At 39.1% G+C, this 13,132-nt stretch overlaps 1 protein-coding gene across 11 annotated transcripts in view; it reads right to left on the reverse strand.

The window, feature by feature from the left end:
- Nucleotides 1-13,132, reverse strand: part of SLC10A7 (solute carrier family 10 member 7) — a 143,679-nt gene that overhangs the window by 26,634 nt on the left and 103,913 nt on the right. For 8 of the 11 annotated variants that reach the window (XM_042049409.1, XM_042049405.1, XM_042049403.1 and 5 more), the window contains 2 exons: nt 12,539-12,622; nt 1,470-1,635 (listed from right to left, as the gene is read on the reverse strand). In XM_042049409.1, coding sequence (XP_041905343.1) covers nt 1,470-1,635; nt 12,539-12,622 — 250 coding nt within the window. The remainder of the gene's footprint in view (nt 1-1,469; nt 1,636-12,538; nt 12,623-13,132) is intronic. The other 3 variants (XM_042049408.1, XM_042049402.1, XM_042049404.1) reach the window with 1 other exon arrangement.

Genomic DNA, 13,132 nt, shown 5'->3' on the forward strand with positions numbered 1-13,132 from the left:
ACCAATTGTCTAGTATGTTCCAAGCAGTTCCAATGGTTATATTAATGTTCTTACTAAGAAATTTTAGTTACGCACACTGGCAATGAAAATCTATGTATGATTTTCAGTGTATTGCACAGCAAATGGTACATTTCATTCCACATGGCACAAGCACAGAGTTGTATTGAAGAGAAATAAAGGCCAAGCAAGGCAACAGAAGCAAACACTACATCAACTGTTCTAGGAAAAATGTATCTTTTGAACTAAAAAAGAATATATTTTTTTTAAAGTAGTGGTCAGCCCAGTTACATAAAATTACCTCATTCTGAGTTTCTCTGCGTGTTAAGTCAGAGCTGAAAATCTCCGTATCATTCTTTTTTGCTGACAACTCTGCACTGATTTAAGTGCAAGGTCCCTCTCTGGTGCCAGCGCAAAGAAGTATTTATTCCATTTTAAATAAAAGCTCCATATCAATGCTTCCTACTTCTTTGCTTTCAGAATAAAGCATTTATATGGTACCACTTATAATTCCATTATTATTTTACACAGGTATAGTGTTTCATAATCCAAAAAAAAAGCCACAAATAGGACAGAATTAAGATCTGATACACAAAGGGCAGGGGCAAATTTCCTAGTGACTTTAGTAGAGGTCAGATTTGTAGAAGATACATTATTTTTATTAGACAGAAGCATATGCAGACACACACCTCAAAGTAGGTGATGGACTGATCTCTTGAACTCTAACAGTTTTAGAGTACGAGATGTGATTTATACTGAAGTATACTGTAGTTACCTCTCCTCCATGCAAATTGAAACTCCTGTCTGTGGACAGTCTGAAGCAAGATGGGAATTCCCTGCTGGGAGAGGAGACAGTGCCTGTACAGCACTGCCTTTCCCTGGGAGGGAATGATCTGCAAGTGTGTTTCCAGCTGATGGCAAGGATACCAGCAGCCTATTCTCACGTGGATGTTATTTAAGGCTGAATGACTTGAGTGCTTCTAAAACAAGCTCTAAAAAAATGTGTTCATCCACAGAAACAGATCAACACATTCAAACTCCCAACTAGTTTCTAGGTTTATAATATGCTAAAGAAGAATAATTTAAAAATTGTAACAGTGCTTCTGAGTAAGAGCTCAACCCCATATCTTTCCTTGCTGTTTGGAATGTGACACCTGTGCATTTATGGCTGTTTAATAACAAAGAAGCCAAAACCAGAATGCCAATAAATGCTTGTAAAGTAATACTATGCCCTTTTAGAAAACGAAGACCACATAGCAACCTCAGGCACACCTAAATAACAGGGTTCATCCTCTCTCAATGCTTACTCAACCACCTAAAAGCATCCAGCCCCTAACAAGTCTGGTAATATGGTTTACTAGATGCTTTAGAAGCTCTAGCCTCATGCCAGTATCCCCACAGCTCCCTCACTACATGTAGCTCGTTACAGACCTAAAACACAAAAGCAGGAGTCACTTCAGGGCTGAACTTACTTATGAACACGATTATAATCAAGCTAAATTTATCCAGGTCGATATTTGGATTGGCGAAAGTATCACAGAATGTTGTGTAGATGATCATCAGGAGCACACAGCTGCTGATAGCACCAAATGGAGGCTTCTTCCTTTCAAGCCAGTCCTTGATGTATCTTCGGACAATCTGAAACACAGAAACCAACAGGTTGCCTCTTTTCAAAGATGCAGGGAGCCAAGTTGGGCATCACAAAGTGAATCTGACAGTGGAAAGACACAAAGAGAAGAGAGTCATTTGGATGACGGCCACAGTGGATTTCAAAGCTTCCCTGCCACACAACTCTTCTTCTGGGGAATTTAACATTTGTAGTGCAACTTCCACTGGGTGTCCATAATGAGAGTATATTTTCAAGTACATTCAAATCCATCCTTAATCATGCCAAATGTTCTTTGCTAGCTGTCATTGAGACGTGCCCATTAAGCCTCCCCAAAGTTTATCTCCTCTGCTGATACTAATGGATGTATGTAATTATCACAGTCCCCTTTGCATCAACAGACAATTCCAAGTGCAACTTTGGGAATCTTAAAAATCTGACATCTTCAGGAATTTCATGACGGTAGATAATCGAAAGTGATCCATGGAACATTTTAATATTTAAATAGATAGCGATGCACCAGAAGTTTTTAATTAAATTATAACTCAAGCTTGAAAAGCAAAAGTGCATGTGTTGTGGGAGTTTAAATAATTCAAACTCTGAATATCTGGAGTTTTTGTAAATCCAAAGACAAATGCCATTTGCACGCTTGTAGAATACCAGAATTAACACATGAAAACAAGGAAACCTACTGTACCTAGCAGAACTTTTGCACTTTCAGGAAACAGAATATGAAGCTGTTTTTCAAGAATTTTTTAGAAACTACTATAAATTTTAAAGCAACCTCAACTTTCAAATTATGCTGAATACCACAGCACTAAGCCTCAGCAGATACAATGCATCTATTTTAGCCCTGCCTGGGGAGTCGCTTGTAGTTTTTCTGTTTACTTTATATGGTTTGAAAAAACTTTTTAAAGCTTTTACCGTACAGCTGCAACTCATGTTAATTTTTCAGCAATCACATTATCTTGCCTAATTTCTCCTGAGGCCTCCTGATGTTCTCTGTTACCACGCTCTTTTGGAAATCACAGCCTGGGATCCTGAAGCACTTCTGCCAGAGGGCTCCAAAGCTGTCTCGTGACCTTCCCTTAGTGGTACCATTAACAACATCACCACCATTGATTTAATAACACAGGAAGTCTTAGAGGTATTCAAGGTTAATATCAGGGCATCATCACCGATGTTGCCATAGGACCCTTTCACACAACAAATGCCAAAGACATGGGATCGAGTTGCTCTCAGTTTTCCTCACGGCTCTGTTTTCCTCACTGCTTTCCCAGCTTGTTTGCAAGTCTCTCAGCAGGGAAGTCCTGGAAGCAGCTATCCCAGTCACCACAGCAAAGAGACTCCATCAGGGCACACACTAAAAGTTTGGCATGTGGGCTTCATGCCAAGCTAAGCAGGCTGAAGATCAGCACTCACTTCCCAGCACTTCTGGGCTTCCTGCTGATGAAAAATAACAGATTTGCAGGAAAATATCTAAGGGAGGAGATGCTCAATGCGCAGGTGAAAACACTGAACTTTAAAATGTCACACTTGCCAGATGTGTAAGAGAGAAAATAACAAAAAATAAGGCCAGACTTCTGACAGAGCCTTCACTGGAGCTCCTTCAGCCACTGGGTAGGAATAAGACACTGCATTGATGAAGGAGACACAAGAAAGTGAAGTGGAGAGAGCAGTATGAAAGACATCTAACAGGAAGTTCAGATTAGTCTAATGCTGAGCAAATTTGGGACTCTAATTATCAGAACCAAAAAAGCAAAGTCTTTCACTTCTAAACTGAGTGGGTTTTTTTAAGAAAGTTAAAAAAAAATTCTATTATCCCTTAAATTGTCACATTGGGGAAAAAAAAAACTACTTAAGGCCACCTATTAATTTATGGTCCTTCCAGAAGATTTATACTGAAAGTAACGAGATGTTGAAAAAGAAAAGTGATGGTTCATTACTCCACGGTACAACTTCTAGTAGAAGTATTTAACACAAAAACTATAACCCTGAGCCTGTTCAGGGTCTAATTATAACAGACATGACAACAACAACATTATACACAAATTTATCCTTGACTGACATAACAGAGAAATAAAAAACATTTAGAAAATGAAACTGCAAGTATTTCCTCAGAATCTTCAATTGAGTGATACCTTCTTGAAATATCTACCTCTACCTAGTCTGGAATTTTTGTGAATCAACAACCATAAATACCAGTAGAGCTTCTTGCTGTACATTGCATTTTTTAAAAAATTACATAGTCAGACCCTGAAGAACCAAATTGTGGCTTCAGGAAATCATCTAATCAACCCAGTGTCATACTAAATATGCACAAAACACAGACAAAATACATTTTCTCTAACACAGAATCCCATACATTTTGATCTTATCACAAGGTTCAACATGATCTGTAATTTCAGAGGTCAATTCATCCTATAATCACTGATTTAAGGTAACCTAAATTCTTGTATAACTTGAGGGGAGAAATATAACCCTACAGAAGCTCATGTCAGCTGATTCACTTTGACTGAAAAACAATCCATTTGTTATTCATGCCTGGCAGAGTTGCTTCAGGACAAGGATGCTTTGAAAGCCTTTTAATTCTTAACCCAATTCTATAACTTTTCAGGGTAAACAGAGAACTACAAAAAAGAATTGTGAATATTTATAGTGAAATAATGATAAATGCCATAAATACAATAAAGACAACACACATTCAGAGCCTGGGCTGAGATACTACAGCTACATTTGTCTGGAAATGCAGCGAAAGCTAGCACAGTCATTTTTCAATGTTAATATGAACCACTGGCATCCAAAATAGATGTAACACACTGATGGAAAGAGCAAAAAGGGCATGTATTGGATTTGTGTGGCAAGGTTTGGTAGCAGGGGAGGCAACAGGGGTGGCTTCTGGGAGAAGAAGCCAAAAGGTTCCCCTATGACCAATGGAGCCAGTGCCAGCTGGCTTCTAGCCCTTCAAGGCTGATCTCACCAGTCATGGTGGTAGTGATGAACTGTAAAGATTTTTGTGCAGGTTCAAATGCCAGCCCCAAAGAGAAGGGAAAGGCTGACCCAGAGGTTGCACATGAAAGAACCTGAAGGTGAATCCTTCCCTCAAACTGCAGTTTAGTGGAGAAAACAGCGGGAGAGAAGCAAAACTTTGTAGTAGGTGATATTTTATAAATAATCTACATGATGAAAGATGCTAATAAACTCACAGAAAAGTTAGACAATAAAAGCACATAAACATGTCCAGCGGGCAACCACCTCCTGAAGACTACATTTTGGCAACCTCCAAAGGTTTTGGAAAGGCATCAGTTCAAATTTGCTTCAAAACACAGTTGCAGGCTCAAACTTTCCTCTTGCCCAGCATTTAATTTTTAACAACAAAGAAATGTAATTACACTTGAATTAACAGTAGTGTCCCCATTTCAATTTAGTTCTTCTACCAGAATAGTTATATCCACAGTATTTTTCCTACAGACTGCTCCGTATCCTGCCTTAACCTCCTTGTCTAAACACCAGCCTCCCTAAGCAAACGGGCTCGCTGCTCACATGTTTGTTTCCCTTAACATCCCTGGCCAAAGAAACACGATCTGCCATTCCAGGAAAGCAGGTAAATAATGCTCATCTGTTATTAGATCATACCTGAAAATAGCACAAGGTGTACTACAGAAAAAACAATTCCCTTCTCTAAGTGTACCTCCAAAGCAGTCACACTGTATGCCCAGAGAAATCTGTCAGTAAAGTATAGCTCTAGACTCTTTCCACCTGTCTGCTCAAGTGCTGGACGTACAAGATAAAAAATGCAATAAACAATGTAATTCATTAACGTTCATTATTAATTGAACTAAATAGGGCAAGGAGCTCCTCCCCCATACCTTATATGGAAGGGAATAATTTCTGACATTTGTCATATAATAAATCTCCTAAAAATTATCTAGATCTTTAACTTGTTTATTAAACCCAAGAAATGGAAAAAAACCCAAACCCCAACCCAAACAAACCCCAAGGAAATGGATAGGAAGCCACCTTTTCTGTTTCCATTATACACAAGAGTGTCTCTTGTTATTTATGCCACTATGTAAAATAGATTTTTCCTGATTCTACCAACTCTTTCAGACTGAATTCCTCTTTAACAGAAGCTACAGTGGTTTTACTGCCCTTCTGCTCCTTTTGTTTATTGTGTATTAGTATGTTCTTCTAAATACCTGGGAAAAACACCCAGGGCTTTACCATATCAAAGAAACACAAGTCACTTTTTCCTTGTGTTGAAACACATGAGTAAACAAGCTGAAACTATGCTAGATTATCACCACACCTAAATGCAGCAGTTACATTACTTGTCTTCTAAGGTAAGATTCCTAATGCATTCTTAATTAATATTATAATTACTTATAGCAACAGACTTACACAATGAAGTCTAAAATACAAAACTTTCTTTTGAAAATTTGAATCAGGCTAGATATTTTCAACAGTCCAGTAACTTTTCCATATCACTTCTTTTATAGTGATGGCAAACCAAGAAAGACAATTGCATGGAATATTGGGAACTACACCAGTGAAGCCTGTAAGACATGAAAGGTGAGAAAATTAGGAAGAAACTCAACTAGCATGACAGCAGCTGTGAAAACCAGTATAAAGAATCAGATCCTGGAATGGAAGACAGACTAATTGGGTTGTAGGAATAAAATAAGATGCTAAAATGGAATATCCTTCACAGGTTTCTACAGAACAGCCACCCTCCATCTTACAAGGTCTGCATTGCAGTTCAAATGCAGACACTTCTACAAGGCAGAACTTGTACCACGTCAGCCAGACCCTGCTCTGATAATTTTAGAGGGATTGTACCTGTGGGAAGGCATGAATTCCCACCTGTTCCTGAATACTGCTGTAAAGTTCCAAACTTTGTGATGGTTCATCTGCTTTCCTAGGACATCAGCAAACGTCAAATCTATCCTTATGCTACAGAGTGTGCAATCTAACGTTTCTTTTCTGAAGATGGGGTGGAAAAAAGCCATTTCTGCAACCTGAGTGAAAAAAAACCCCAACCTTTTCTCCAAGCGTCTTGTTTTCTTCCCTCAGCTTACCAAACTCCCCTAAAAGCTATCTGACTCCATTATGTCAGTCAGTTTACTCCCAAGAGGTAGTTCCTGACACATGCACACCTTTAAAGCAAGGTTTATAAAAACCACATGAGGCCATTTTCAAAATTAACTTGCACAGTTGGGGGTAATTTACAACTGTTGCTTTAAAGCCTTATAAACAGGTGCAACACAGTAAAAATGTGAAGGGTGCCTGCAGCAGCACTACATTTCCTTCATTTTTTGTATTCTATGGGAACTAGGCTTGGTTCCCTGTTTGAGTCAGGTGTTAGAAGGGATTGAACTGTGCTCTGAAGGTTTTTTATCTGCTTTTTTAGTCCTCTGCAAGATGCTCCTAGGAGAGCTCATCTCCCAGGGTACCCGTCCTCTCTGCAGCTCCCTCCTGGACTTCGAAGAGAATTAGGGCTACTTCTGTGTGGATTTAATTTACAAGAACAGAAAGATTTGACACTGTTCCCATTTTTTTTTTTATAACAGTTCTGTTAATTTTTGTTTCTCCACCTTAGTTAAATAGTACCTTCTACTCCCTATCAGCTGCCACCTACCTTCCCCTTTCCATTTCTCATTCTTTAAAAATAAATACCTTGCTAGGCTTTTTAGTTTCAATTTCACTTACAACTTGTATTGCAACATAGCACCCTTTTAGACTTGTGTTTATAAGCACACCTTCCAAATGTTGATAGGGTTCCTCTGGAACATTTTGGGCAATGATGCAGAAGGCACTTAAAATCCTTTACTTGTAGGACATCAAGATTTTTTTGTGTGACTAGATTCAGTGAGGATTTCTGTACAACTGGTTTCATTTTATAGATTTGGGAAGAAGAACTACACAGAATCATAACATTAATTTTAGCTTTAGTTAAGGTCTGTTTAATGTGAAGTGCCCACTTTACGCTGGCTGACAAATTACCAATGGGGCAACTAGAGAATGCATGAATGATAATATACAGACAAGCTTTTTATTATTTATTCATAGAAAACAGTGGGTTTTGGTGTGCTGCTTTGAAAAATGTTCAAACTAGTAGAATATAATGAAAGCGCAATGAAAATTCTATTTCATTAACATTTAATCATAAATCGCTCTTTAATATAAAACATAAAATAAAAGTCTGTCATAAGCACTTAGGTGTAGGGAATGGAGAAAGTCTGCAAAAAAGGGGAAACGAAACATTGCAGTGGGTTTCACTGTTCCTGTTATCTGTCACTTCAGAAGAAAAAAATAAGCAAAGAAACAACAGTCTCCAGCTAAATCGCACAACTGGTCATGAAGAAACTGCTTGGGTATTTCTCGAAACCTTACATTTTGATGGCTAAAAGTATTACCAATATCTATGGACAGGGGAACAATGATTGTAGCAAAATCACAACAGCTCAAAAGCAGCAATCTTACCCAGGACTCTGCTACGCAGATTAAAAATAATGAGAACTTCAAGCTGCCAGAGCACATTCAAAAATCTTTTCCATGAGATATCTATTACCATGTTTATCATATAACAAGTATTCTCAAATTCCCCTTTGAGGTATACAAGAGTGATGCACAAATAACAAGCTCTTACCCACTACAGATCTTCAAGGCTTATAGAAAATTAGATCTTTATAAAATACTATAGATTATGTCCCTTTTCGAGATCTCTTGTCAGAGGGGTCTTATCCATTACTCTACAAATACAAATGCAATATTATACTATCGATACTGATTTGAGTAACATCAGACTGTCATTTAGCAAAACACATCTGTAGACACTGAGGACACAGGCTACAACATTTTCTAGGTTCAGACAACCTGCACATTTCTGACAAAAGAACAGAGCGATTCTCCTTATTGGAGACTATCTATCAATCACTGCTGTCTGTGAGACTCAGTGCCTTTCTTGTAACATATCTTCTTCCTCCTTTAGCAGTTCTTTCTTTCCCTAAAGAATGGGCCACCACCTGAGCAGAGCCTGTACCTGAAGCCCTTTACACATTTCACTGTCAGCAGCTAGAAGAGCATGTTTGACTCCTGTCAATAGTAGTCCTGAAATGCTAAAAAAATTGTTCAAAAACCAGTAGAAAATAAGCATCAATTACACTATTGTGACTTCTTTCTCCCAGCCATCATTAAAAATTCTGACAAGCCAGCCAAGCAACCAAAACTCTTCATATGTTTTGCCATAAAGCAAACAAAAAACCCCAAACAAAACAAATCTAAAAGCACCTTCTCATCTGCTCTGCTTATATCCCAGGGGCTGCTCAAACAGCCAGCTCTGCAGCCTGCTCAGGAAATGAGCATTTAGGCAACACAGGTTTTCCCAGAGGCAAGATTTTTTTAAAGGAAAATAAAGCCCTTAGAGAACATTTCCTTTAAGCAGCCTCCTCTGTTTTACACTGACGTGGTTTGAGCATAAAGCCCCCGTTGATCACAGACGAGTTAGGAAGGCTGAGGAGAGGCAACCCTCCAAGCAAGCAGGTTTCAAGCTTGGGTTTTTTTTTCTCCCCGATCAAGCTCTCTTCTACCAGGTAACCTTACCAGGCATTCTTCCACTGACTTTTCTGCTGAACAGTATGGCTGCATGTGGTAAGGAACTGATGTTGTGAGCATGAAATGATAAATTAGAATTAATTGCTGAGGGCATCATTCAGGAATTGTGGTCCATTATCTCCTAACGCATCTGGAACCCCAGAGTGAGCGACCTGCTATTCAGAAACACATCCCTGTGCCACATGTCAGGCAACAGTTCAGTAATGAGTCAGTGGTGGTCTGTGAACAAAGGCCAAAACTTCCCATTTAATTGGAACAGATGAAGGGCAAGGAGACCTATCGCTGGATCTCTTGGTATCAGTTCTTTTCTTGCTTATTGTTTTCCCTGACTCCTGCCCATTACTTTTGGATATCCACCTTCAGAAATGGCTTCTATTCTTATCTGGGCAGGTTGGTTTGCCTTTGTACAGCTCTATCCAATCAAGACAATCAATGTAAACTACTGGCATTTCTGATCCATAGCTTTCATTAGCATTTTTGCTCTCCCATATCCTCTGAACAGATACAGTGAAGTCAGTAACTTCAGAAACAAAGTCTTTATGCTTAGAGCTTACAGCTACTTCTGTTGACCATTCACTTCACTGCTTCAAACACTTTCAAAGAAGGATCATCCTATTTCTTGTTGGAAGTGTATTTATAAAAAACCAAACTACTGGCACTGGGTTACACAAGCTTTAAGATTCTCTGTGGTGATGCAATACCTTTATTGTATTTTTATGTAAGTTTTCTGTACCCCAGTGGTTCATCCCTACCTTCCCCACTCCTATTCCCAGTTGGTTTGCCACAGACCCAAGCCTCTCCCCCGGTGCTCCCTACATGGTTGTTCTCCTCCCCTTGTTCTAGCTCTTTCCCTATCAATCACCCAAACCCCTCCTGTTGTTCCCGAGGGTCCAGTGTCCATCATCTGAAACCTCCCAATTTACCCTTATATGGTCCTCGTCAATCCCCCGAGACCCTACCCCTCTAGATACCTCCCCCTTTGGAAATCCCCTAAACCTCGATGCCCCATTGGGACGTGTGATCCCTTTCCCTCCTCCCCTTGAGGCTATTGGCCCAAGGAAATGTCTATCCTCATCCATATCCCTCCCTCAGAGATTTCTATTGGTCCCCAGTTAAGCCATCCCCATTGTAACACCTCCCTTTATAAGAGGTTCCGTGGAGCTGCTGGAGGCTTGTCTCCTGGGGGTTGCCTCCAATAAAGTGGGATTATCCCGTGTGGCAAGCCTCCTTGCTACTTTTTATCCTCTCTCTCGTCGGGACTGCTGACAGCCACTCTGCCTGGAGCTTCAGCTCCCCTGGGCAGAGCTGAACTCCTGAGGAGCAGCTTTAAAGCCGAGAGCCTCCAGCTGCTCCCCGCTCCTGTCGCACACCGCAGGAGCTAGCCTGGGCAGTGGTCAGTGGCGGTCATTGCGACAGTTTTCTATTTTTTCTTTCAGTCTTTACCAGAACTCCTAAATCCCATCTCAGTTAAGTCTCACCACAATTCTGATTTCCACCTTGTGATCACACAGAGCACTTATTTCATATGCCTACTGCTCAATTCATGATACTCAGCCTTATTGCTTCTTACAGCTGAAAGAACACCCAACTCCACCAATGAGCTCACACATCAATTTCTTGTCACATCTTTCCAAATTAACTTTTCATTATATATACAGATGAAAGTCCTCTTGAAATTTGGCCATCACTTTGTCCAGCAATCTACCATCATCTTTGGGCTTACCACATTGCAGTACAGATGCTGATATTCCATGGCTGTAGGACACTTCAATGCTAAATCTGCTGCCATGCATCTGTTTCCCAGAAATTTCTACCTAAGGCTTCCAACTAACAGCTTCCAATTTTTGGACCTTTCAGAAGAGGATTCAAGCACTTTTGCTTGTCTGCTTTTTGTGGACACCTAATTTTGATGAGGTAAGAATGCACTACACAGGTAGGTTAATCAGCAATCCTTCGTCCTAATTAATAAGGAAGCTCTTTGGCATTTAATTCAAAGCATGAGAGCAGTTCCACACCCTTCAGGATCACAGAGGTAATGTCCATTTTCCACATGATATGGTTGCAGAGAGGTTACACAGATGCTGATGCTGATGGCTACTGTCATGCTTATCATGCTCATCTAGTCTTCAATGTGTGTTTTTAATCAAAAGAAACTTCACTAGGAATTTGTTAATTTACAGTACATGCCAATTTTGAAATGTGCAATTATAGTTTGATACAAGACTGATTGAATGTCCTATGTAGCACAGGCAATGACAGATATTCTTAACCTTGTCCAGGGTGCTCCTTTATAGCCTCTGCTCTCATTTGCCTGTATTTTAACCATGCCTTCCATTTCAGAGTCTGCTTTAGGCTGACAAAATCCAGAAAGTTCCAGCTGAACCCAGAGTTCAAGTGGATGATACAATGAGCTTCAAATCCCACTGATATTCCCTCTGTGCATTCTGAATGCCTGAGAACAACAAATACTTACAAGTAAGTAAGAAGTAGAATTAAGGTGTTTTAGTGCCCAAGAACAGTGACAACAGTTCTGACGCTATTGCAATTTCCCACCATGACATGGGAGGAAAAAATAACTAAAGTTAACATGTGTGAACAGGCACTACAGAGACAAGGATCATAGAAAACCTTATATATGCAATTAGTATTTTTACATTCCGTGGAAATTTTCATCATATGCCATGAAAAATAGGGCTTTATGTAAACATATGAACAATAAGTATAAAATTAAATATTGAACAACTGCTCATTTCAACAACAAGTATCTTTCACCCTGTGTAATATGATAGAGGAGTCATGCAGAAATACTTTGTGCAACTAAACCCCTTATTGCAAAGCGTAAGCAAAATAGTTCAAGGAGCCTTAATTTTATGATTTCTTAACTTACGACCAATAAGCCTTTATATGTTTATTAATGTTGAGATGTTTTTATTCCTGTAATTATTAGTAGATACTAGGGAGGACTTCCTTCACCCCCCAGGCAAAGGGCATGTGACAAAAGGACTGTGTAGTATTCTCAAAGCTTATTTGTATGGGGCTGGAATTTCTCACAGCCTGGGCTGCCATTTTTGCCACTTTTTTGTTCACGAGCTCCCTCCTTGCTCTGCAGCAGCATATGTTTGTGGTAGTGAGGGACAAATGCTCAATCTCAACAAAGATCAATGTGGCTCCAGGGAGCACTGTAGCATCTTTTCCCTGATATTAGACTTCACTATCCTGAGGCTATTCCTATGTGGCAGCTTATCAGGTTGCCAGTCTGTCTTTAAGATAGCGCTCTTTATCTTGTTTTTTTAAATAAGAATGTATATTTAAAAGACATACCTGTCCAATAATAAGAGGGACTACAACAGTCATAAACAGCTGCGAGAATATGGATGTAAAAGGCACAGAGGAGGATGATCCAAGCTACAAAATAAAGATATACCATTAACACTGCACTTTTTCTTAGTATCTGCAAATTTCATACACAGATATCACACGTTAATATGCATTTTATTTTACACCTAAAAACTGTATGTGCACTGAAAGGAGCTGCACACATGTTTAATAGTTAAGTCACAATAAAGCATTCATGTTCCACAAAACAGAACTAAACAAATCTCTGATTATTTTATAACCTAGGGTAATATTTCCATCAATATTCATTTAATTGAAAACCTGCTACACATATACACCAAGTAAATCATATAAGCATTTGTAGGATGATAGTCTAAAAAGACAAGGAGTGAATCTTCCTAATTAAGCAGCTTGACTTACTTTACCACTTACACAAACATCAAGCATCAAAAGTCAGTGTAGTTATTTCAATAAATAAATGAAAATAATAAAATAGTGAAGACAACATTCACATGTTTTATTTCAATGCTGTTAAAAAAGAGATCTACTGGAAGAATATAACTATTCTTTCATTAAGAC

Source organism: Corvus kubaryi, unplaced genomic scaffold, assembly GCF_017639235.1.
Source record: "Corvus kubaryi isolate FWS band 111438036 unplaced genomic scaffold, C.kubaryi_AGA036_p1.0 71, whole genome shotgun sequence".
NCBI classification, from domain to species: Eukaryota; Metazoa; Chordata; class Aves; order Passeriformes; family Corvidae; genus Corvus; species Corvus kubaryi.